At 31.4% G+C, this 25315-nt stretch overlaps 4 protein-coding genes across 4 annotated transcripts; all 4 read left to right on the forward strand.

Moving 5' to 3' along the window:
* Positions 1 to 5242: 5242 nt before the first annotated feature.
* LOC111013308 (putative fructokinase-6, chloroplastic) lies at positions 5243 to 11202 on the forward strand. Its single transcript, XM_022287739.2, has 7 exons — positions 5243 to 5698; positions 6255 to 6466; positions 6935 to 7147; positions 7778 to 7975; positions 8155 to 8292; positions 9669 to 9785; positions 10849 to 11202. Exons 1-7 carry the CDS (start codon positions 5551 to 5553, stop codon positions 10981 to 10983), a joined length of 1161 nt encoding a protein of 386 aa, XP_022143431.1. The 5' UTR covers positions 5243 to 5550; the 3' UTR covers positions 10984 to 11202.
* Positions 11203 to 14142: 2940 nt separating this feature from the next.
* LOC111013292 (polcalcin Bra n 2-like) lies at positions 14143 to 14930 on the forward strand. The gene has a single exon (XM_022287720.2). The coding sequence runs from the start codon at positions 14434 to 14436 to the stop codon at positions 14686 to 14688; it is 255 nt and encodes an 84-aa protein (XP_022143412.1). The 5' UTR covers positions 14143 to 14433; the 3' UTR covers positions 14689 to 14930.
* Positions 14931 to 19968: 5038 nt separating this feature from the next.
* Positions 19969 to 21392, forward strand: LOC111013294 (MLP-like protein 34). The gene is made up of 2 exons (XM_022287722.2): positions 19969 to 20200; positions 20679 to 21392. Exons 1-2 carry the CDS (start codon positions 20014 to 20016, stop codon positions 20957 to 20959), a joined length of 468 nt encoding a protein of 155 aa, XP_022143414.1. The 5' UTR covers positions 19969 to 20013; the 3' UTR covers positions 20960 to 21392.
* Positions 21393 to 23757: 2365 nt separating this feature from the next.
* On the forward strand, positions 23758 to 24997 carry LOC111013289 (kirola). Its single transcript, XM_022287718.2, has 2 exons — positions 23758 to 23952; positions 24534 to 24997. The coding sequence occupies exons 1-2, from the start codon at positions 23783 to 23785 to the stop codon at positions 24838 to 24840; spliced, it is 477 nt and encodes a 158-aa protein (XP_022143410.1). The 5' UTR covers positions 23758 to 23782; the 3' UTR covers positions 24841 to 24997.
* The last annotated feature ends 318 nt before the right edge of the window (positions 24998 to 25315 follow it).

Genomic DNA, 25315 nt, shown 5'->3' on the forward strand with positions numbered 1-25315 from the left:
CCAGCTGTAATTGTCATGTAAGAGGTTGTACACTCACATATATCACCAAAAAAAATAGTAATAATAAAATAAACTAAGCTAGGTTTTTGTCTTTGATTTTTGGGTGTTTTTCAATTTTATTTTCAACTAATTGAAAATGTTTTAATTTAATCCCTAGTATTTTTCAATTTAGTCACTACTATATGAAATAATAATACTTAATAATTTTTTAAATGTCATCGATTGAACAAATCTTGAAACTTCTATCAACATTTTAACAATTTTGAGGAGAAATTATAAACTTTCCTCCTTTAGTCATCCAATTCAAATATTATGGTGTATAAGTTACTCATTCATCGGTCTTAATGGGTAATCATATCACATCTATAAGTATCTAAATATGTCAACAAAAAATAATTCGAGGGTACACAAATTTACCCATTTTAAAATTTAACAAATTAAGTTGCGAATTTAAAAGATTAAGAATTAAGGTGAGAATTACCCAAAAAATAAAAGAACTATTGGATGTGTTTAGCCTAAAAAATGTGGATAAATCTAATTTAGTCAATCAAGTTTTAAATTTATTTAATTAAGGTTTATAGACTTTTACAATATTTATTATATTCTGTCCACTTTAAATAAATAACTACTGTTTTTTTTTTTTCAAATAAACAACTATATGTTGCCCTTCAGGCAACTCACAATTGACATGAATTCAGGATCTTTTGGCGGTACTAATTTAGAGGTCTTAAATTTGAATATTCTGATGAACTTAATATTAAAAGAAAAAGAAAAAAAATTTGATGTCTCTCACGTTCGAATCTTAATATTCATCTAGAGCGACATGAGATAAGAAAGCACTTAATTATCCAAATAAAAATAAATAAACAACTATATGTTGGTCAGTTGGTGGTTGGTTGTCATTATTCCTATAGAAAACCACATCATGCAACTGTTGGAGGAGGTCAAAAATTTTAATGGGATGGGCAATATATTTTAATATTTTATCTGACATTCCTTGTTTGTTTTTTGCACTAAATTATACGTGGACTTAAATATAATTCTGAAGTATTATTCACCTAGGTTATAATAAATGAAAGTAGCATCTATATTATTATAGTTAGTATTATAGATATTTTCATTCAATATATGTACATGTTAATGTATTATTGCCTCGAGTTTAGATCTTTAAAATAGAACTTCAACTCAACTAATTAAGATATATATCATTGAACAAAATGTCAAAGGTTCAAACGTCTACCCTCTATATTGTTGAACTAATAAAATAAACTCTGACAAAATTAATGAGTCAAGCAAACGTAATAAGTAGAAGTAGTATTTATCCCATGTAATATTAGAAGTTTTTTCATTCAATGCATGTCCACATCATTGTACAACGTGGATTTATTTAAAGTGGGCCTACAAAATTTAATGGGTTAGATAATCATGTTACTTTTTTTGTCTTGGGATTATTACATTGATAGGCCAGAGTCTATAATTACAGTATAAAGTTTACATTTTTGTCATGAAACAACCTAGGTAAGATTATACCTATCACCAAATTTACTAATATATCATTTTGTATCTACAGCTCGATACTAATTAATTTTTAAAATCTAAAATTGGTTACATTTTAAATCCCTTAAATTTTGCTTAATTAGACTTTCCAAAAGTAAAAAATACAAAATCTCCAAAACTATCCATTATTGAAAAAAATTGAAAACCTCGTTCCTCCGACTTTTCTTCTTCATTTGTCGTTCTATTTTTATCCATTCCTTCATCTCCGACCGCCTTCTGCGTTCCTTCGTCTCCCACCGCCGTCTGCGTTCCTTCGTCTCCAGTCGCCGTCTTCGTTCTTCTTCGTCGCCCCCGGAACAATCCGTCTAGCTTCTCCTTTGTCTCCAGCCGCCTATCCATTGTTTCTGTCCGTTTATCCCGATATTTCTTTTTTGTCGTTGGTCGCCTGTAGACCATTCAAGCCCTCCATTTATCCCGACCATTGTTTAGTCGTCGACCGGAAGGTTTGTAGGTTATTTGTTTTGTTTGTTAATCGTAGAGGGATATAGTCATATATACGTTATAGCCAAATATAGGTTATATCTCAATATAAGTGTATGTTACAATGACTATAGTTTATATCACAATTGTTAAGTGTATGTTGCTTAAGTTTATAGTCGAATATAATTTATATTTCTATATAAATGAAAAAATAGCTGGATATATTTTATATCTCCATATAAATATATATATATATATATATATATATATATATATATATATATATATATATATATATATATCTATCTATCTGCATATAAGTGTATGTTATAATGACTATAGTATTGAAATTTGGCCAAAAATTGTAATGAAATGAAAAAAATATTTTATAATAAATTTCATTATTTAGTAGAATATGTTAAGGAGTAAATATGAGGATTATGAGAATAATTGAATATTTTGTAATAAATTTCATTCTTTAGTAGAATACATTAAAGAGTAAATTAGGAGATTCTGAGAATGATTGATTTAGGTCCCACAATAATTTAATGTTTACAAAATCAAATTTGGAATATTAATCTTTTGCATTTAAATAAAAGACTAATTATAATAAATATAAATATTGGCAAATTTGGTACGTGGAAAAAGTTTTAAATCAAGAAATCTAAAACCGTAAAATTTGTAAACTTTTTACATTTATGAAAATAAGTTTCCAAAATAGTTCATCCAACACGTTATCTCTTTTTTTTTCTTCAAACAAGCAAAGCATGTCATCATAACATTGTATAAGTTTGTTTTTCTTTTGTTAATTCATTAATGTATCATAATTTGTTTAAAAAAAATAACATTGAATTTTACAGTAAATTTGTAAGTTAACTATATATATCCAACTCACTTTTAACAAATGTGTCTAATTCTTTAAATTTTTAGAAGCGTTGGATAGAACCTCGGGCTTTAAATTTTGTATCTAATAGGTCAATAAATTTTTAAAAAGTATCAATATATCAAGGACTCATTAAACATAAATTATAATTTTCAGAGACCTTTTAGACACATAATTGAAAGTCTAAATATGTATCTGACACAATTTGAAAAGTCTATAGACAATTTTTTTTATTAATAAATAAATTAAAATACAAATTTGTATGTTCTTTTTTACAAAGAAACGTGGCATAAAAATAAACAAAACCAATAAGGCAGAAGAATGGTGACCGCGCATCACCATCACAATAAAACATTGTCCCAACAGACAAAATGAAACACTTGGCTAATAAAACAACTTGCCTATTCAAAGGTCTCGGAATATTAACAAAATCTAACCCACTAAACACCTTCTCCAAAATCACAACATCCTTAATCTCATTCAATGATTTTAGGAGAGAATCCTTAATTAGTGGAGGTATGTTGTCAATTATGACACCCCTCAAAAGTTGCCTTCTTATCCACTGCAATAGGTAAGAAAGGATTAGACAAATTACCCAAATCACGCTGGTCACAAATTTTTATACAATTAAGGCTAATAGCCTCACCAGATTCCAAAATAGTGTTTAAACCGATCATTGCTGCACCTCCGCCATCGCCTACCTTCTACTCCATCTTCTTTGCCCTTGGACCATGAACGTTCTTTTAATCAATATGCAATGAAGATGAAGAGTCATCCCAAGAGATCACATGCAGCCCTCTCCAATTATGTGCCTGATAACTCTTCAAAACGCCAAAATAACGTAGCCACGGACCATACATAACAATGTTGCCTTTGATTTTGTCAGCTACACCACTATCAACATCCAACAGGGAGATACTCGACGCCCGACCACCATCCATCATCACAGAAACCAGCGGAGAAGAAGGATCCTCCCCGAAAGCCGCCTCCACAACAATAAGAGAGGCGATCCCTATTATATTTTGATCCATGTTACTTCTTGAAAAAAAAAACACGAAATAACTAGAAGAAAGTTATGAATGAAATCAAATTTGTGAATCATCCTCCAAATTAGGTCATAAAATCTCGTTAATTTCATTCTCATTATTTATTTACTGGGCCTACATATTTTTCAATAATTAATTACAACTTTTACCAATTTTCTTTAATCTATAAACAAAACTCATAATTTTTAATTACTTGCTTTTCAATTTTACTGTTTCTTTGTTTATTTTAACCATTGATATTTTTTCTTCTAACAGAAAAGTATACAACTTTCATTAATTAATGTGATTTTATTATAATCCATTATAAATTATATATAATTTATTAATGGGCAAATATCAATAAAATTGTTAAAATATAATTATTATTAAATATTATAACAATAAAATTTATTAATATTTTATATTGTTCTAATAAAAATTATATTACCATTTTGTAGTTGATGTAATCCATACTAATTATTATTTTTTTGGGATATTATACTAATTATTATTTATTAATAATAAATAAATAGTGATAATACAAAATATTTACTATCAATGAAATAATAATAAAAATAAATAAAATTTTATCATTATTTTAACTAAAATAAATATTAGCACACTTTTTTGGTTAACTATAATTAATTAAAAAAATAAGAAAAAATATTTTAGTAATTGTTATATATCTCATTCCTATTTTGATTCCATCTACTTTTAGTAAAGAATGTAAGTTTCTAATTATAGAATGCTACAATAGATAACATCAAATTGATTGATTCTTATTCCAATTTATGATAATAAATGCTTAATCTCGAGATTTGAAATCACTGCTTGTATACTTAGTATTGACCATAATTTACAAGAGCATTATGTAGTCTTAGTAAGAGAGGGAATGGTTAAGGATTTACCCGGGAGATATCGCATTGTTCGAGGAATCCTAGATACTGTCGGAATAAAGGATGGTCAACAAGGGCGTTCTAGTACGTTGTAAGATTACAATACAATTTTATTCCTCTCCATTATTTATTTATTAATGAATGAATTTCAAATGTCCAAAAATTAGTAAATGCGCTCCCAATAAATTAGTCCCGACAATTAGTTTATTGGTTAACTTTTCTTCAGTCTACTCTGTCTTTAAATTTTAGAAACATAGTGCTTTTTCTTACGTGAAAATTATTGCTATTATCTTGTCAAATTATATAAAATTATTTTCAAACTAAAAATATAGTGATTAAATTCAAATATTTAAAATTAAAACCTCAAATGTAAGAGATGTATTTTAATCATAAATTAACGACAAAATAAGCGTCAGGTTTTTTTTTCCACCTCAAACAAAGCTTTATTCTGCCGTCCAAAAAGTTAATGGCACTTGGCAAACGATAAACTACGCGAATTTCCCCATCGCTTTTTCCGCTAAACACTCCCACTTTTCCAACGCCATTGCCTCTCTGCAACTCCTTCTTCCTCACTCTGAAGCTCATTTTCACCAATTCTTCAGTTTTCCCACTGACCCATTTCGTGTCCAGCTTCTTCTGGACCCCCCAATTGCTCTCTTGAACCCCTTAACCGGGAATTATTGCGTTTGAAGTTTCACTGATTCAGTGTTTTACTTCTTAGTGTTAGTTCTCACGGTGGGTCGAGGTTGTTTTGGTCTGGTTTGGGTCGATGATGGCCCTTCATTCAGCAGCATTCTGCTTCCATGGCGTTCCTAATGTTACTCATGAATTGTTCACAAACAGGCAATGGGCGGTGAAATCGTCATTTGGGTCTTTGAGAACTCGTGTAGTTTCAGAATCTCGGTTGAGGGTGCAAGGTAGACAGACTCCTCTGTAATTGAGTGTTGAATTTGATCTGTAATGACTTCTCTGTTTTTGTCCTTTTTAGATGATGTATCAAACTAAGCTTGTGTCTAGTGTTAGTTTTTGTTTAGTAAATTAGTGAGAATTTAGTATGTTATTGGAGCAGAAATTTTATGTTTAAATCCTGTTTTAGTTATTTTTATATGGGAATTTTCTTCGTGTTCATTTGGCCCATGTGATAGAAGTGAGTTCGCAGGTAAAAGATATGGGAGGAGTGTTAAGAATTGGTGTAATGGAGAAAATGAGATTGAAGTTCGTTTTTGTAACTTTGAAGATAAAAAACCAAGTGAAATTTGATCAAACATCTACCAATTATTTTCTCTCCATTTAACATTATTTTCAATTTATTAGATTTTTCTGCTAATTTATGAGCTCACAAATGTGGAAAGTCTTTGAGTCTTGAGAATATGTTAAAGAGATTAAATTTTTAATAACCTATCCGCTTACGTTTGTTAATTTGGTGACAATTTATCATTGTGTGAGCTGAAACCTTCTATTTCTTACTCTCAGTGAAAGCGTTTTCTGGAGATGGTGTTTTTGCGGAGTCAAATGATTCATCTCTTGTAGTTTGTTTTGGAGAAATGTTGATTGATTTTGTCCCTACTACTAGTGGACTATCTTTAGCTGAGGCACCTGCATTCAAAAAGGCTCCAGGTGGTGCTCCTGCTAATGTTGCTGTTGGCATATCTCGTCTTGGTGGCTCATCTGCTTTTATAGGCAAGGTAATATAATAAATGTTGCTATGGGTTTTTTATCTGCAATAAATATATACAAACCGTTAAATTATAATCTGTGGTTTATTAAAATAAATATTCTCAATGGTGTTTAGACGAGTACACCTCGATCTTATGGGACAACTGGTTAGCCATGCAAGTACAACATTTGTTTGCCAAAGAAATGGCTTGAACCCATTCCTCTAACCTAGTCAGTGGTTATTATTCAGACCTCTTTCATTGGTGAAAACTTGTTTACTTCTGTGTAAATAGAAGGTACACTTATTTTTGGAGGAGGAATCAAGCCTTTTAACATTTTGCTTCCACTAATTTATTTGGTCAGATCTTAGTTTTTCATATTGAATCACACTTGTTGCCATATGGTACTTCTACAGTTAGAGAAGATAATGAAATAATGAAAGGAAGATACTTTTTCCCATGGAGAGTTTCTTAAGGTTTTCTTAACAACATTCACAGGTTGGTGCAGATGAATTTGGTTACATGCTTGCTGATATATTGAAGGAAAACAATGTGAGAAATGAAGGGATGCTGTTTGATCCTGGGGCACGAACGGCTTTAGCATTTGTTACTCTGCGAAATGATGGGGAACGCGAGTTCATGTTTTACCGCAACCCTAGTGCTGACATGTTACTTCAAGAATCTGAACTCAATTATGATTTGATCAGGAAGGTAAGAATGATTTACGAAGTAAATTTTAGATAGCAAATAAGAAAATGCAATAGTTTGCAACGATTATAGAAGAGTTTGTTTTATTATTTTATCCGTAAGTGTCCAGACTAGCATGTGCTTGTGCACATCTATATTAACCTTACTAGACAACCGTGTGACTCTAAAACATAATATATTAGGTTATAGACAAAATTTGTAGGATATTAATCTTAGGTAAGTGGTTGCCATACTTTGATTTGAACTATTTTCTCTAAGCTCTTTACTTTTTTCGCTTGCCTTGATGACCTTTAGGCCAATCCATGTTGGTTGATCATATAAGAGTAATTATAGTTTATTTAAAATTCAAAGTTCAATATCTTAATCTACCACTAAATCCAAAAATTTAAGAAGAGGGTTAGAATAAGGTCATTTTCTCTCACTCCTTTGGGAGTTTGTATCCTTGAACTTTTTCTCCTTTTCATATATCAATGAAAAGTTATTTCTTGTTCTAGAAAAATACAAGTCATTTTGCTCTATACTATGTCAAACTACTAAATCTAAAAATTTAAGCCGATAGATTATCCATATTTAATCTTTTATTCCTCCCTTGGGGGGGTTGTCACTGAGCTTATATTTGATCTTATTTCACAGGCGAAGATCTTTCATTATGGTTCTATAAGTCTTATTACTGAACCATGCAAGTCGGCTCACATTGCTGCAGCAAAAGCTGCAAAAGATGCTGGTGCAGTTCTTTCCTATGATCCTAACCTGAGGCTTCCACTGTGGCCTTCTGCAGACAGTGCCATAGAAGGAATTCTAAGCATATGGGATATCGCAGATATTATTAAGGTAGTTTTCATTTGTTCCTTTTTTGCCATGAAATCATCCGGATAACCTATTAATGAAATGTAGATATGTAGGCATAGCCTGTCTGGTCAATCTGAATACATAAATCAAATATCAATTATCAAATTTAAAAAAGAAAATTAAGGGAAAGCTGACATATGTACTGTAATGTACATTTGCAGATAAGTGAAGAAGAGATTAAATTTCTGACAAGAGGAGAAGATCCATTTGATGATGCTGTTGTTCGTAAACTGTTTCATCCAAATCTTAAATTACTTCTGGTCACTGAAGGTCCTGGTGGTTGTAGATATTATACCAAGGTAAGAATCTCAAACTATGTATTCCAAAAAAAAAAAAAAAATAATGATAATAAAAAAACCAAGGACTAAATAGCCAAGCTTAAAAATATGTTCTGATGTTGCACGTCATACTGTTTTTGTCATGGCAGTTTAATTTGGTTATTGACTACCAAAACTGATATTTATTGAAGGCCTTTAGGTAGAGTTTATAGAAAATATATGGGGTGGATTCGAAGTAGACAAGATCCTACCAATATGGAGAGATATGAAGTCGGACCTGTTTTTCTAACAAGTGAGTACAAGAGTCATGTCCAAGACTTAGCCATGTAAGATAAAATCCTCCTATACCAAATAAAAGACTCCTATACCAAATAAAAGATTGGTGAACCTCAGGGGACAAAGTCACGTCATCAATATCCTTAGTATCCTAATCATATTTCTAACACTTATCCTAATGCTATCTCTAACAACCTTTTTCTAGGGGAAGATTGTTAGGATATTGCCAAAATCGCACATTAGTTGGGACTAGGAATGAGGCAAACCATTGGTTTATTTAAAAGTATACTATCCTCATTAACATGAGACATTTTGGATAAGGTACAAATGTAAATCTAAGAGGACTAGTTCAAAGCGAACAATGTGTGGGAATGAGGAGCTAAACCTGTTGTCCTAAATTTATCATCATGACATATTTAAATATTAAACATCTTGAGATTCAAAATGAGATGGCTCCTCACCACTGCACATTAGCAGAAAAAAGTGAGTGAATACCCAGTCCCATGCAAGTTTCTCAATCGGTTTCCTTTATCCTGTTGCAGAAATTTGCCATATACAGTCTGCCTTTACACTATTCTTGACACCTACTAATTATTTCATTACTTTAATATCTAATCATCGAAGTAGTTAGTAATTGATCATATTTGGGTCTAGATCTCATCCAAATTACATGCATAAGATTTTACCAAGAACTCTTTAGATTACCAATCTAAACTCAATCCTTTAATATGTAACATTTTTATATATTTGAAAATGTAGATTTGATATCGAGGATTGTGATGGATCCCAAACAACTAGAAATATATTGAAAGATAAAAGATAGAAGAACTACAATAACTACTTAGTAATTCATGGTACTTGGACTCTTCCCTCTCTTGAGTAATCTAACTCAAGCCTAAACTACACTAAACAATTGTCTTCCTCAATCCTTTCCTGCTTACTCTATTTATAACAAATCTCCCTGACAACAACTAATTACTAATATACTCTTAATACCCTTATAATATTCTGAATTCTATCCTAAAAGCATTTCTATCAGATTGTACTAGGAAAGACGAGATTTCAGGCACAGGCCCGAACAAATACTTTAATTGAAAATGCATGTGATGCATGTTATGCAGGAATTCAGTGGAAGAGTGAAGGGTCTAAAGGTGGATGCAGTTGACACCACTGGTGCAGGGGATGCCTTTGTTGCTGGCATATTATCACAGCTAGCCACCGACCTCTCTTTGCTTCAGGTACCTTTTCAGAATTGAAAAACTGTGCATATTTTGAGGAGTACTGAACACCTCTTAATTGCCTTTTTAGTCCTTTAGCGAACTTCCTCCCAATGTTTTAAAAGGCTGAAGGTGCTTTTGGGGCGCCTTCTTTTAACTTGACAAGTGTTAAATTGTCATTAAACTTGAAAAGTGGCTAGTAATGTTAATTCGGAAAGAAATGACAATATAAGAGTTTAGATACGTGGTCTTCTGCTATGATACTAGTGGGGATGTCAAAACTTCATTTTGAAATATGAACTCGAGGATTTATATATATGGTACAACCTCCAGGCTAGATTTGAGGTTCTTTTAAACTATCACTAAACTAAGATAAGCTATATTTTACCTCATTTAGATATTCTTAACAATGAGATGCATAGAGCTGCAATCCTAAGATAAGCTATATTTTACCTCATTTAGATATTCTTAACCATGCAATGCATAGAGCTGCAATCCTGAACTTTAGTATGCAACAAGAGAGAAAATATTGAGAAGATATTCTATTTGTACAAATATGGTATAGCATATAGGTGTGTTTAATCTTTGTTTATTACTCTTTGTATTTTAAACCGTTCTAATATTGATAGAAGTTTTATTTTTCGACTGTAATGTTGTCTCTTGTGTCTATCTATTACTTGAACTTTAAAAAATTTCTGATAGGTCATTAAACTTTTAACTTTATGTCTAATAAATCTCTACATTAACTTGCGTACATAGGATGTTGGGTGTATTATTTAAAAGTTATGTAGCAAGATGATTTTGGCAAATTTAGGCATTTGATGGTGTAGAATAGAATGTTTTTTATGATCCATTTTTTTGTTTCGTTTGAGAGATAAAAATTTACTAGATACAAAAGTGAAAGTTTATAGATCTATTAGAATTTTTTAAAAGTACAGGGAACTATTCATTCAAAAAAATTACAGCCCAAAGGTTCAAAAGGATCAAATTTTAATTTAACCTTATTTATTCAAAAAAATTACTGTGTCTTGTCAGAAGAATGGCAAATGAAATAACAGTTTGTGTCTGTCTTTGAACATTGTAGAAAGAGGACAAATTGAGAGATGCTCTTCTGTTTGCCAATGCTTGTGGTGCATTGACTGTCATGGAGAGAGGGGCCATCCCTGCTTTGCCAAACAAAGAAGCTGTACTTAATGCAATCTTCAAAACTGTGTCCTAAGTCCCTGTTTCTCTCTCTAGGATCTGTATGTATAATACCCAAGACCTAATTTCCACAAATTTTGGGCAGATTTTGTAATTTCTCTCAATTAGGTTTAGCTGTTTGTGAAGTTGGGTTGTTGGTTCTGTTGTTTGGATCTTCCATTGTATTTGAAATGATTATGTCTCATTCATTTATGGTAATGAAACAACATCAATAATATGGCTTCTATTGCTGTAATGTGCTGAGTCTCGTGATGGTTTCTTGCCCGACCATGCCCCTCGGATTTTGATTCTATCTATTGCTGAGTGGACATGGCGAGTTATGTTGTTCTATTTTCTTCTTTTTAGAATATAACATGTGGCAATTATGATGTAGAGATTCAAACCTTTGCCTATACATTATAGAAAAGGTTATTGATTAAATCGTTGAGCTATGCTTGGATTGATAGTTATCTTATTTATAAGAACAAAGACAAGCTCAGCTTATCGACTGATTTCAGCTATGCTTGGACCGACCGTTATCTTGTTTATTGGAAGAAAGACAAGTTCAGCTTATTACTGATAATGGAATTGATTGTTTTGGTTATAAACATTAAACATTTTGGTTGAGACAACCTGACTTTTTTTTGTTTTTTTTAATAATTTAATATTATAATTATGGGGTGGGAAATTGGAAATTGAAATGTTGCTTATAATTTTTTTTTCTTTTTTTAATGCTTTTAACAGTTGAATTTGCTCAAGTTGATAAGGCGGTGTGATTTATGAAAGGACGTAAATCCCGCAGTGGAAACAGGGATCTTTGTTCTTGAATTTTTGAGAAACAAAACCCACGAAACAAAATTGAAATAGGAAAATGCAGGGGAAAAGAAACTCACATTTGAAGAACCTTTCTTCTAGTTTATTACAAGCGAATACCACCACGGCCTTCCTTGCTATGACTCCGGCAAAGATCCGGTTGTGTGGGAACCGATAAGGAATACGGTGATTGAGAGAGAGAGCTTGAGAGAGAATCAACACTTGAGAGGAAGATCAAAATTGTTCTGTTTTTGCATAACTTTCTTGTATGACGTAGGGTAACTCCTCACATCAACATCATAACTATCCCCCACCCCCTGGAATTAAGCAGAGGAGTGTTAATATTAATTATTAATTAATTAATTAATATATATAGATATATAAAAGTCAAATAAATAATTAAGTAATTTGAACATTTCAAATTATTTCATAATTCTTTATCTTCATTTTACCCGTTGTGAGCTAGCAAGGGGACCTAATGGACCTACAAATCAGAAGCTCCAACGATACAAGATTAATTGGTCAAATTCATTGATTGAGTTAATCAACATTCGTTAACTACGGGTCACTCCACTAAAGACCCACAGTTGCATAATATTTTCGTGTCCACGGATATACAACCATTAATTGGCAAGTTAATCCTTAACGAATGTTCGTAACCACAAATGGGTCAAATTATCGTTTTACCCCATGTTACATCTTGCTTCTTAAATATCACGCTCCCCTAATGAACAACTCGGTTATGGTCCGACCAATAACCGGAAGTCCCTCTCGGGCCAGTGAGAGGGTGGGGTCCCTTATTCAAGTCCTGGAGTCAGCATTTAAGAGAACACTCATCTACTCCCTAAAAGTCGGGGAGGAGTGAATTCCATCTCGTGAAGTTATGTTCCTAGCTCCCCACTTGGCCTCGTCCCAAAATGGTAGGAATATTGAGTCGGCAACTCGGGCCACTCTCACCCATACAAATCAAAGGACAAGCTCTCATGGGAGTTGCTTGGTCATCCTATAAAATAGGAATCTGTTAGTTAAACGTTACATCTAAAGATTGACTATTTCGTGGTCCGGTCTTATACAAACTCATTGTATAGGATACCCCCACTCGTATGTCTCCACACGAACGACCTGGATCGGGTTGTCTGTAACATTTACAAAGTGGGTCGTATCCATAGTGTTGCCAGGATAAGATACCCAACCTTATCCATATACTATAGACCCTTTAGGTTATTCCCGGGATATTATCCACTTGTATATCGAGAGTATATCAAATATATACCCAGTATATATACTGTCCCGATTACATGACAATAACCTTGGATGTTTAGTTTATTGGATTTAGACAATACATTGCTATGAATTCAACAACAAATTGATTGAATAAAACTTTATTGAATATAAATTTGTTTTTACATTAATTACAAACTACGAGTTTAGGACAACACACCCAACAATTTAACCACTAGTTCGATGAATTAATGAGCAAATATAATTAGGGTAAATTAAATTTGGGACATTTGGGTAAAAGTATAATGGTTGTTCTTTTTGAATCTTTTTTTTTTTTGACATTAGTGTAATGGTTCTTGTGTGAAACTATCATGCCAACTCATCTCAATTTAATATATGAGAATAAAGTATTTTGTCAATACATATTAACCGATGAGAATCGAGCATAAATGAATTAAGGTACCTATCTTCGACCAAAAAGTCGTGAGTTCTGAAAGATGGGAAGTCACTCATTTAAATCTCCTGCTCTCTCAAGATAGCTAAGGCACACTAATAGAAGTGAAGCGTATGTTTCTCTTAATAATTATATATAAAAGTATAATAATTAAATAAGCTTCAATAGTCGAGATATGTATTTCACTCCACTAAAAAAAGCTATTAACATAAAAAATTAAAGAAAATTTAAAAATTTTTAAAAAATATAATGAAAACTTTTAAAGTTTAGGACTAAGTTTCTAATTTAACTAAAAATATATATATATTAAAAGAATAAAATTTTATATTGGTCTTTGAAATTTTATATTTATTTTTTTTAATTCTTTAAATTTTAAAAACGAGCTTAGTTTAGTGATAATTGACACCGGTCTTTGACTATCAAATTCAAATCCCTCCACTCTACTTGTTGTACTTAAAAAGAATTCTAACTTTAAAATATTATATCTTAGCTTGCATTAAAAAGTGGTATTTGACACATGTTTTTAACCCAAAAATCATATATTTTTGAAAAATTGTAGGTTAAAAATTATCATGTTGATGTTATACATCTATTAATGGTATTTTCTAATACCGATCAATTTTCTTATGATACAATAAAAATAAAAATATATAATACCATGGTTAGTAGATGTGCACATAAAAGGTACCGAATTTCTAAACAGATATACAGTTTTGGTTAGATTAATGAAAAATTTTAATATAATATAAGAACTCGGAAAATTGATCGGGGATCCGAGAAACTCTGCGGGATCAAGAAGAACTCGCATTGGTCAAGCAAAATCAGTTGAGGGCAACGATTGGGAAGAAGACGAGATGGAAGGAGAGGAATCCAGGTGTGGGCGATTCCAAGAAATTAGGGCAAAATCGGGAGTATAAAAGAGGGGGAAAAGAAGGAGAAGGAGAAGGAAAGCCGTAATTAATTAACTCGGAAGCCCTAATTAGTTGTTGGATCGCAGAAATGGCGGATAGTAGCGGCGTAAGCGCAGAGGAATGCGAGCGAGTGTTCAAGCGATTCGACGCGAACGGCGACGGGAAGATATCGGCGACGGAGCTGGGAGACGCATTGAAGGGGTTCGGAGTGAGCACTGAGGACGCGAAGACGATGATGGACGCCATTGATAAGGATGGCGATGGATTCATTTCGCTGGATGAGTTCTCGGATTTCGCCAAGGACAATCGCGCCTTGATGAAGGATTTCGCCAAGGCCTTTTAGTAATAATATAATATAATATAATATAATTTCTTTTCTTTCTTTTTCTTCTTTTTGCTTCCAATTTCTGACGAGAGAAATATGATTATATGAGTACTGCCTGAGTCTGGCTGCAACGTTTTGTTTGTTTTTGTATCACACACACACACACATATATATATGTATATATATGTATGTATTGTGCTTCTCTTTGATCAACCATGCAATTGTGCAAATATCAACTCTATCTTGAATTTTCGTTCGAATTCATGACTTTTTTAGTTTGGTTGAACTAGTTTCACTACATACAAATTTGTCAAGACATTTGGGTTTGATTGTAGTTAAAAAAGAACTTTTAGTACCTAGCATTCTTTAGCGACTCAACGTAGAATTTGAAATACAATTTTTAAATTAGACTCTCACTTAATTTTGAGTCCCTTAAATAACTTCTTATATTACATCAAATATAGTTCAAGGTTGTGAGTTCAATCTCTTATCCCACATGTTATACTTAAAAAAAGAAAAACATAGGTTCTCTTCTCTTTATTGTGGATCTAATTAATAGTAAAGAGACTCATTTGCATAAATTATATTATGGTTAATTTATCAAATGAACACTGAAAGGAGGGTATTTTAGTCTTTTTGTCATATTGGTTCGAGATCTCATGGAATATTAAAAAATTGTAAAAAATATTTAAATTAACAAATAAATATTTTTACACTGCTAAATAGTTAAAAATAATTAATATATTATATATATATATATATAAGTGACATTTTGTTGATAATTTTTACATTTTATTGATTTTCTTTCTTGTACTACGGTGCAAATGTTGATTCACTCTTCACATGTCGAACCCATGAAAACAATTGAATATTTAGAACCAAAGGTATGACATTGACACTAGTATATATTTTTTTGTTCTTCCTTCTTCCTTTCTTCTTTATTTCTTCCTCGCCAACTTATTGATATATTTTTTTTAAATTGGCTAGTTTATTTATTTATTTATTTTTAGTTCAAAAATATATTTCATAACAATGATTTTGTTTTCGTTCTATGCAATTTTAAATTTAAAAAGTAAAATATTTATATGAAAATTAATTTTTTAGATTAAATATTCAAAATGTTTACCCTGAATAATTTGATTTTTTTTTAAATTGGCTAGTTTATTTATTTATTTATTTTTAATTCAAAAATATATTTCATAACAATTATTTTGTTTTCGTTCTATGCAATTTTAAATTTAAAAAGTAAAATATTTATATGAAAATTAATTTTTTAGATTAAATATTCAAAATGTTTACCCTGAATAATTAATTATAAAATGTGTTTCTAAAAAGTTAGGAGCAATCAAAAACAAAAAATAAGACACGAAAACATTATCGAAACATATTCCAAAACTTAAATACCGAGATGATTAGAAATTCCATCTTCATTAATACTCAAAAAGCCAAACAAAGTCTCCAACTAAAATTTGTACCAATCAATTCCAACAAAATTTTATTACCATTTCTGATCAATAATGTTTCATACATCATATAGCTTCAAAATGCCAATAAATTAAACACTCCACTCAAAAGTGAATGTTCATACACAAATATGGACAAACTATCGAAGTTTTTAATAAATGATAGTGGTGGATAAAGTCCATTAAAAAGTGGAACTCCACTACTCAATACTGCCAATAAAAATACAACAAAAGTTATCTCATATTTTATTCCATACCTAATTTCTCTAACAAACTAGCAAAGCAAAGCCAAACAAAACAAAATAAAATTTCACCGTTATTAGGAAAATTTGAATTAAGCATGTTATTTTAGAAAACACTCGGGTTAGGTTACCTTTATTTGACAACTAAGAAAGAGAAACTTTCTCTTTTAAAAATAATGAGCTATCAAGTTTTCAATAGTGGTCAGCAATAGAGATCCTACGATGAGCTAGGACTTTACCGATGAGTTCCGACCTTTAATGGGGTCAGAATAAGCTTAAAACGCCAACCAGGTACTACCGGGATATTCCTGCCGCTTAACTATGTCAAAACTAGCTTATCGGACCCATCGGACGCCTTTAAGACCATTCCTATCGAGAAACTAGTCGATAACCGGCTAAACGGCCTTACTGGGTAATGTTGAGATGATTACTATCGAGATCCGGACAAAGAATGACTAAACTTGGCAATCGGGATGAGTCTTGCCACTTACCAGACCAAGACTAGCTCTTTCTCACTTACCGGGTGCCCACCGGTACTGCAGGATGCCACCCCGAGTATTTTCTCACTTGGACACGCATACCAAGAACCGACCCATGGACTTGTATTTACGATCGGGACCTTTCGGATATCCAGCCATCTTGAGGTCCTCATCAACCTGAATGTAAGTATTCTTCTCCTATTCTAATAACAGACATATGAAGATTGTAAAAAGATTTTGAATTATTAGGATCTTGAATTTTCCCACCTCCACAGAGGGGGTTTTTTGAAAAAATAAAGACCTTTTCGAACTTAATTGAGAAAAACGGGTGGGGGTTGAAATATTTAGGTTTTTAGGGTGTTGCGTCTGTTGAAAAGACGCATTTGATTAGTTTTATACGAATGCGTCTCTTCAAGAGACGCATTCAGTGCTCCGTCGGACGGCGTAACGGAACGGCATAACGAGACCTTGAAGGCGTCAGGTCTTGAGACCTTGACGGCGTAAGGAGACTTGACGGACCGACTAGATGCGTCTCTCTAAGAGACGCATCCGGTTTTTATTATTATTATTATTATTATTTTGTTTTTACTTCCCTTCACATCTCATCCTAATTTTTATTAAACACCATAATTACGATATTCGTATTAAACAACTTCACTCGTATCTCATCTTACGTCGCCGATTTTCGTTGAATGGACATCACTACGTTTTTTTTTTCTTTTGAATTAATTGTTTTATATATTTATATTATTTTGTGAGTATTTTAGGTTAAGAGTTTATTATTTTATATTAATAAATGTTCAAAATTTTGATGACTACTTTTTTAAAAAATATTTTATTCTTTTATATTAACATATGTCTTTCATCTTTTTATTAACTTAATAATTAATAAATTTTTATAATAAAATCAAAACTCAAACTTCATAATTTATCTAAATTTTTTAATTTTGGATTAAATATACTTCATAAATACAAACATCAAAATTCATAAAGAAAATATGTAAAAAAAGTTTTGTAACAATATGACTTTATTTTTTTTGTCTTTTCAAAATATACATGCTCCAAAGTAAAAATATATATTTTTTTTTAGTTTTCAATATTTTGCTTAAATTTTATAAATTTTTTTAAAAAGTAAATAAACTCACAAACTCATAAAAAATACACATGCATTTTTTAAATTCAATTACTAAAACAAAAATGTGCAAAAATATGCCTCAATTAAAATTCATATTAAAAAATATTTCCATATCTCAGTAATATTTTAAATATATATAATAAAGTAATTAAAGATACCTGTATTGTAGACAAAATCTTGCTCCAAGTTTGCTATCTCTATTAAATTTGAACGGTTCCTACAACAAAAGAAAATTAATAATAAAACTAAAAAATAAACAATAAACAATAAAAATATTAACAATTTAAGGATGATGGTGAAGATAAAATGGAAGGGAAGTAAGGAAGGAAACAAAAAATAGAAGGAAAAAAGGGAAGGAAACAAAAGTAGGATTAAAATGAGAGTGATGATGAAGATAGAATAGGAGGAAGAATGAGAGACCCGAGTTAGAAGAAGAATGAAAAAATGAGGAGGGAGTAAAACAGATATTTAATATATTGAATTTGAAAAAAAAAAAAACTCCAATTGTGCAGGGAGGTTCCTTGCAAGGAACCAAGGAACCTCCGAACCGCCGCAGGGAATCCACTTAAATTTCCAAGACGGATGAGAGACGCATCCTGAATAACTCCGTCAGTTTAAACTGACGGAGTCTGTTCCAAAAAAAGTGCGCTGAATGCGTCTCCGCATTCGTATAAAACTAGTCAAACACGTCTTTTTGAAAGGCGCAAAATCCCAAATATCCAAAATTTTCAAAACTCACCTGTTTTTTTCAATTAAGTTTAAAAAACCCTTCAGTTTTTTCAAAAAACCCCCACAGAAGGTGATGAACACAGTAATATGAAAAAAAGAAGAAAGCAAAAGGAAAAGAAAAAACAAGAGAATTTATTATATTTAGGTTAATTTCGTAGCTAGACTACATCCTATATATTTTGCATATTCTTAAGCTTCAATTAAATTAAATTGATGAAGATTTACACAAAGACCTCATCTAGTTTGATAATTTATTCTAACAAATTTCTTATTCTTGCCAACACCAGCATAAAAAATATAATAAATATCAAAACATTTATACTCTAAATCAAGTTTACTGTTCATGTTTTCTAGTTTTTCCCAAAACATAGATAAAAGTATTAATTTGAAAATATTTTAACTTATAATAAATATCAAAAAATAAATATAACATACAAAATTTGAACATTTAATTTGAAAAATCAATTTTCATATAAAACTTTTACATTTTCTTTTCATTTAAAATTTTAGAAAATAAAAAATATATAAGAAAAATAGTATTTACGAAACATGTTTCGGTAAAGAACAACAAAATAAAAAACAATTATCAAATACAATTATATTTTTCTCGGTTCAATCGGTACAAAATGACCCTAAACAATTCCAAGCTTATAATACTAATTAGGTAGCCAGCTTTAACAAGAACACATGAAAAAGCAAATAAGATTATTTTACACAGTTTGCCTGATCTGTCACGGATAATTAACAACCCTAAAAACTGGATTATTTAAATGCATAGTTAGTGGGGAAAAGGGTGTACATGGAACTGCCACAAAGAGGATAATTTAAGGGAAAAAAAAAGTTAGACAAATTATTTGAGTGGATAGCTAGTTCAAAATATCAATATTCATGCGTTTTATTTCAAAGTCAATTAACAATAAGAAGAGTAGTCTATACCTATTATAAAATTTTTTGTAAGACTCATTTTCTTTCCAACGAGGGATCTTGACATGTTTTCTCAAGTTCGTAGCTTTTTTGGTTTATCGATATTGATCGGATCCCATGTTTGGACCGGATGTTTGTCGGAGTTATTTTGAACTCTGATACGGTATTAATATTCATGGAGTTTCTATGTCACAGTCATTTGACAATGAGTGAAGTAATCCACTTATATTATAAATCCTTGTTAAGTTCTTAATGCAGATCCTCAAAACAAATATATAATTCCCAAAATATTCACCCAAATTCACTATAAAATCCCTCTCTCAGGCTAAAGTTTTTTACACCATCAAAAGAAAGGAAAAAAAAGAGAAAAAATGAGCCACAGTGATAGCATTTGGGCAAAGGTTGAGCTGAAATCTCCTCCTGAGAAGTTCTATGGGTTCTTCAGAAACCACATGGGAGATTTGGTCCATATGTTTCCTGAGCAGTTCAAGAGCTTTCAGTTTGTGGAAGGAGAAAAGTTCTCTGCTGGAAGTGTTATGCATTGGCAATACCATCTTGGTGAGAGATTATTAGTATTGTTTGCTCTTTCCTCACTCTATTTATGTGTATATATTATTAGGGTTTAAAGTCGTCTGTCCCGTTCGACGTTTCTTATTTGATCTTGTTTGTTTTGAAGAAAAAACATGTGTTTGGGGTGAGTCTGGGATGAAGTAGCTAGTACTTTTGAAAGAGTGAAGAGTGTTTTAAGCAAAGAAAACATATAGTACTATATTTATCAGGATTTATCGAGAAAGTAGTCCCGTTCGATAACGTTTCTTGTTTCTCGTTGTTTTGAAGAAAAAATATGTGTTAGGGTGAGTTTGGAGTAGCACTATTTATCGGGTTTATCACTTTTCTATCAACGATATATATTTGATAGACGTCAGGTCCACCAGTGATCATCATACTCCTACAAAATCGCAATGTTTACAAAATCTTATTCCTTGGAATATATTTACAAATATGACAAACCTATTTACCGTTCATTATAATATAGGGAGTCCAGAAGCCGCGAAGATAAAGTTGAGAGCTGTGGATGATGTGAAAAAATACATAATCTATGAAGTTGTTGAAGGGGACATGTTAAAGCATTTCAAATTATTCAGAGCAAAACTTGAAGCAATTCATGGAGGGTTAGCCAAAGGGGGAGGCTTTGCAAAATGGACCATTGAGTTTGAAAAGGCACATGAAAATGTGCCTTCACCAGAAAACTACATGGATTTGGCTGTCAAAGTCTCCAAAGGCCTTGATGCTTACCTTTACAATAACAAGAACTAAATCAAAACCCCTATAAATTACTAAGTATGTGTGTGACCTAATTGAGTTTGCTATGTTTCTACTTGGGTTTGTTCTCAAATAATAAATTATTATGTGCAATGTTATGTTCTATATGTAAGGAAAATGTGGGGTTTGGGGAAAAATGGGTGTTGTTTAATGTATGTAATTGAAAGTTATCAAAGTGTGTGACAAAGTTCTTAGATGTGTCGCCTAATGTGGCGTTTGAGATTGTTTTCTAAAAAACGAAATCAAGAAATCGAATAGGGTGGACATAGAGACTCTGCCCACGCCTGAAGCAGAGGAAGAATTAGAAGAAGAGACACGACTTACTTCTTGAGTGAGACTATGTGCTTTGCGAGAGTACTTTAATTCTAAGCGGTTTATTATAATGTGCTTAATTAATAGTAAATTATCACTTTGATGTTTGGTTTTACATTTTTAAGGTACTTTTTACTGAAGTGTACTCTTAGACTTTTTTGAAAAGTACTATTTTTGTATTGCTCCCCAATTAACAACAATGACGTTAAAGGAGAAATCTCTTTTGGTCCCATGTAAAAAAGTGCTTTTAACTATGCCAAAAGCACTCGTAGATGTAGCTTTATCAACTCTTTTGTTCATCTAGAAAAGGGGTAGTTGTAAATATGACAAAAACAGAATTTAAAAATAACAACCACACATTAAGTTTTTTCAAATATAGCACTTAAAAAAAACGGAGGTCCAATTTTAAACAGACAACTTTATCAAAATGATATATATCTGTAATATACATGACTATTGATATATGTATGTGATATACATCTGATATACTACTGATATGAGTGTCTGCACAATATGTATATGATATACATCTAATATACCAGTGATAAGAGTATCTTATATACTATACTCATAGAAGTGAAAATTTTTGTTATATTTTAAAATTTTAAAAATAGTGACATATTTTGAAATACATAAAAGATTTTTGTCACCCGCTGCAATTTCTCTTAAAAAAAAGCTAGAGAGACATTTTTGGAAAGCCTCTAATATAACAAATTAGACTATTCTTCTTGTAATTGTAGGTTTTTATTTATTTATTTTTATGAGATGATGAGGATATTACACGCCCCAGCAATTCGTTCTCAATATCTACTTATTTTGAAAAATAATGTAAACGATATGTGTTTTGGTAGCAGATTTGGAAGTTAAATTTTAATTTAAACATCAAGGCCTTAGAGAGATGTTATTCTACACTTTATATACTCATGGTTTTCTTCTTTTATATATTTAGCCGATGTGGAGTTTTTCTGGTCGCATTTTCAATAGTTTAGTTTAATAATGAATAGTTTTTTTTTTTTTTTGGGAAAATATTACATTTATTAATAAAAAGTAAAAATTTTAACCTATGACAGAGAATATATAGAAGTCTTCTGTAGAGACATCTATTACAATATTTTAAAATAAAGTGCATTCACATAAGAGATTTTCTACTCTCGTATTATTATTCCACAACATTTAAAAAAAAAAGACTTGTTGCGTGAGATTGAATATAGGGCATATTTTAGCAAATGCTAATCTTTCACAAATGCTTTTGAATTGTTTGAGATAATCATATATAAAGATATTATATTTTTCTTAGTTTATTGAGTTGAATCTCATTCTTCTCGATGGTAGTTGGCTTTTCAAAGAGATTATTCCCAAATATGAAATAGCTCTTTATATTCCCATTCGATGATTGCCATAATTTTTTTTGATAGGTAACAACCCATAATCTTTTGGTCGAAGATATATATCATAATGAACCAATTAAGTTATGTTTATGCTTAGGTTAGCGTTTGTGATAATTTTCTTAGAAATTATTCTTAGCAACCAAGATATATAAACGTAATTTTGCCAATATAAATATAGCTCAATCGGTTAGATCGGAGACTCGAATCCCCACCATGCACAAATGTTATTGTTGAACTAAAAAGAAGTATACTATGGTATATGGATTTGGCTTTCAAAATTTTTTTCCCAACTTTTAACTTTTGTTTAGATAACTCTGGTTTAATGGCTAAGCTCAATGATTCTAGCACATACACTACCAGAAATCTTATTTTATTATTATTATTTTTAGTACAACTGTAACGTCTGAGTAAACAGAAGGGGTACATGAATATATCGATACCATATTTGAATGAGAGGGATCATGAGATCATCTTCCTTTTTGGTGGCTCAATAAGTAGTTCAGAACTTGACGATGACACAGGAAATTAAACATGAAACTTTTGGTCATTTTGTGTCCAAAGTCTCTACAAAATTTTAGAAACGTTTTTTAGAAATGAGAAATGAATGATAAACACAAACAATTTCTAAATGGAAAATGAGAACATTTCGAACCAAGCCATTTATTTCTCTAATCTCCCCCCTTAAATATTTATAATATATATAATCTCCCATTCAACTTATCAAAGCTAAAGTATTTAAAACAGCAAGAAATTCAGAGCAATAATGGGACTCGAATCTTAGGTTCAACGGCTGAAACAAACTTCACTCATTACCCACAGAATATTTCCATTAACAACACATTTATTTTACTTTTTGTGTATAACCTATGACGAAGTGTTCAGTTCAAGTGGTCACTGCATTGCTCAGTACATGCAACGAGTCTTAGTTATAGAGATCACAACGTAAGCCACACGACATCGATTTAGGTAATAAAAAAAGAAAAAGAAAGAAGAAGAATAAAGTGTGAGAATCAACCCAACAGCCACTACTTGTGCTGCATTTGGCTATAAAAAAAGGCTCCTCCCTTCCTTATAAGGACATGAATAAACAGATCTTAATTATAAGCTTTTTGAAAATATGGCTCAGATTGCTAAGATCTCAGAGCAGGTTCAGCTCAAGTCTTGTGGCCAAAAATTCTATGACCATTTTGCGAACAAAATGGATCGTTTTGCTCATTTGTTCCCTCAAAACCTCAAGGGCTATGAGTTTGTGGAGGGAAATGGTTTCACTCATGGCAGCGTCATGTAAACCTGCTGCACTCTAAACTTTCATGCTTATTCTATTTTGTTATATCTAACTTTTGAATATTTGTTCTAGTCTCTATAGCAAGCATATATATATATATATATACACACATGCCTGCGCACTATAGAGACTACATACGTGCTATAGAGACTATATACATATACATGTAACCTATGAATATTGATAGACTATTAAAGTTCAAACGACCGACGAAGAACTTTGAGCCAAAAGAGTCATGATCTACAAGGGTCAATAATAGAGCTCTTAGATTTATGGTGACGTTTTTGACTCATCAATTTTGGCCGGATCCATTTTTGTGAGATCATATTAATATTCATGGGTCAATCTCAAATGAGAGAAGTAATTCATGTCAATTATAAATCTTCATAAAATATATTTTCTTTTTTATACGGGATCCTTTGTAGATTTAATATATATGAGATAGATTATAGCTAAGACACCTCACCCTTTCAACGCAATTTTCTCCTTGAATTGATATTAATAGTTCACATTATTGGGTTTCGAGCCTGTACCTTAAAAGGAAGTAGTGAAAACAAAATATATATATATATATATGAAACTCTTGGATTTATTATTGGTTTGTTTTCGGCCAAAACACAGGTATCCCAGCTGAAGTAAAGACGAGGCTAATGGTGGATGAGCCCAACAAATCAATTACTTTTGAATGTGTTGAAGGAGATTTGTTAAAGGATTTTGAAGTTTTCCAAGTGAGAGTTGAAGTTACAGATGGTGGAAACAGTGGCATGAGCTCAGTCAGATGGTGTATGGAATTTGTGAAGAAAAATGAAGATGTTCCTTCACCACATAACTATCTCCAATTTGGAGTTAAAGTGTGCAAAGGCCTTGATGCTTACCTTTCCAACAAATGAACTACAAAAAAAGCAACACCAACTTGGCTTTGGTTGTTGAAATATATTGTATGAATAAATTTGGGTTCATTATATTTATGGTATCCATGGCTTTCCTTTATTATCTATATTGTTAATTATGTGACTACTTTTAACGTAATGTATTAATATTCACGGAGTTCTATCTCAAAATCAATTGTACATTTTAAACATTTGTTAGATCGCTTATCTTTTTGATGTAGGATCCTTAACTTGTCCTCAAGATGATGTCTCTTTTGGTTCATAAATCTTGGCCGGATCTTATTTTTGGACCATTTTGGACTCTATACCATATTAATATTCATGAGGTTCCATTTCAAAACCAATTGACAATGAGAGAAGTAATCCATATGTATATCATAAACCTTTGTTAGATCACAGCCTATATTTTCAATGTGAGATTCTTAACACAATGTTTTTAAATTTTCATTTCCATTTCGATATTTCTATATATATC

The sequence above is a fragment of the Momordica charantia genome (assembly GCF_013281855.1).
Source record: "Momordica charantia cultivar OHB3-1 chromosome 8 unlocalized genomic scaffold, Mcharantia_2.0 BLBB01000008.1, whole genome shotgun sequence".
In the NCBI taxonomy this organism is placed as follows: domain Eukaryota; kingdom Viridiplantae; phylum Streptophyta; class Magnoliopsida; order Cucurbitales; family Cucurbitaceae; genus Momordica; species Momordica charantia.

Excerpts from the sequence above, each read along its gene's own strand:
- LOC111013308 (XM_022287739.2), top strand. The coding sequence starts at position 5,551 with ATGATGGCCCTTCATTCAGCAGCATTCTGCTTCCATGGCGTTCCTAAT. Across the intron at positions 5,699-6,254 it reads ATCTCGGTTGAGGGTGCAAG|TGAAAGCGTTTTCTGGAGAT; the intron begins GTAGACAGACTC and ends TCTTACTCTCAG. Across the intron at positions 7,976-8,154 it reads ATATCGCAGATATTATTAAG|ATAAGTGAAGAAGAGATTAA; the intron begins GTAGTTTTCATT and ends GTACATTTGCAG.
- LOC111013292 (XM_022287720.2), top strand. The coding sequence starts at position 14,434 with ATGGCGGATAGTAGCGGCGTAAGCGCAGAGGAATGCGAGCGAGTGTTC.
- LOC111013294 (XM_022287722.2), top strand. The coding sequence starts at position 20,014 with ATGAGCCACAGTGATAGCATTTGGGCAAAGGTTGAGCTGAAATCTCCT. Across the intron at positions 20,201-20,678 it reads GCATTGGCAATACCATCTTG|GGAGTCCAGAAGCCGCGAAG; the intron begins GTGAGAGATTAT and ends ATTATAATATAG.
- LOC111013289 (XM_022287718.2), top strand. The coding sequence starts at position 23,783 with ATGGCTCAGATTGCTAAGATCTCAGAGCAGGTTCAGCTCAAGTCTTGT. Across the intron at positions 23,953-24,533 it reads ACTCATGGCAGCGTCATGTA|TTGGATTTATTATTGGTTTG; the intron begins AACCTGCTGCAC and ends TATATGAAACTC.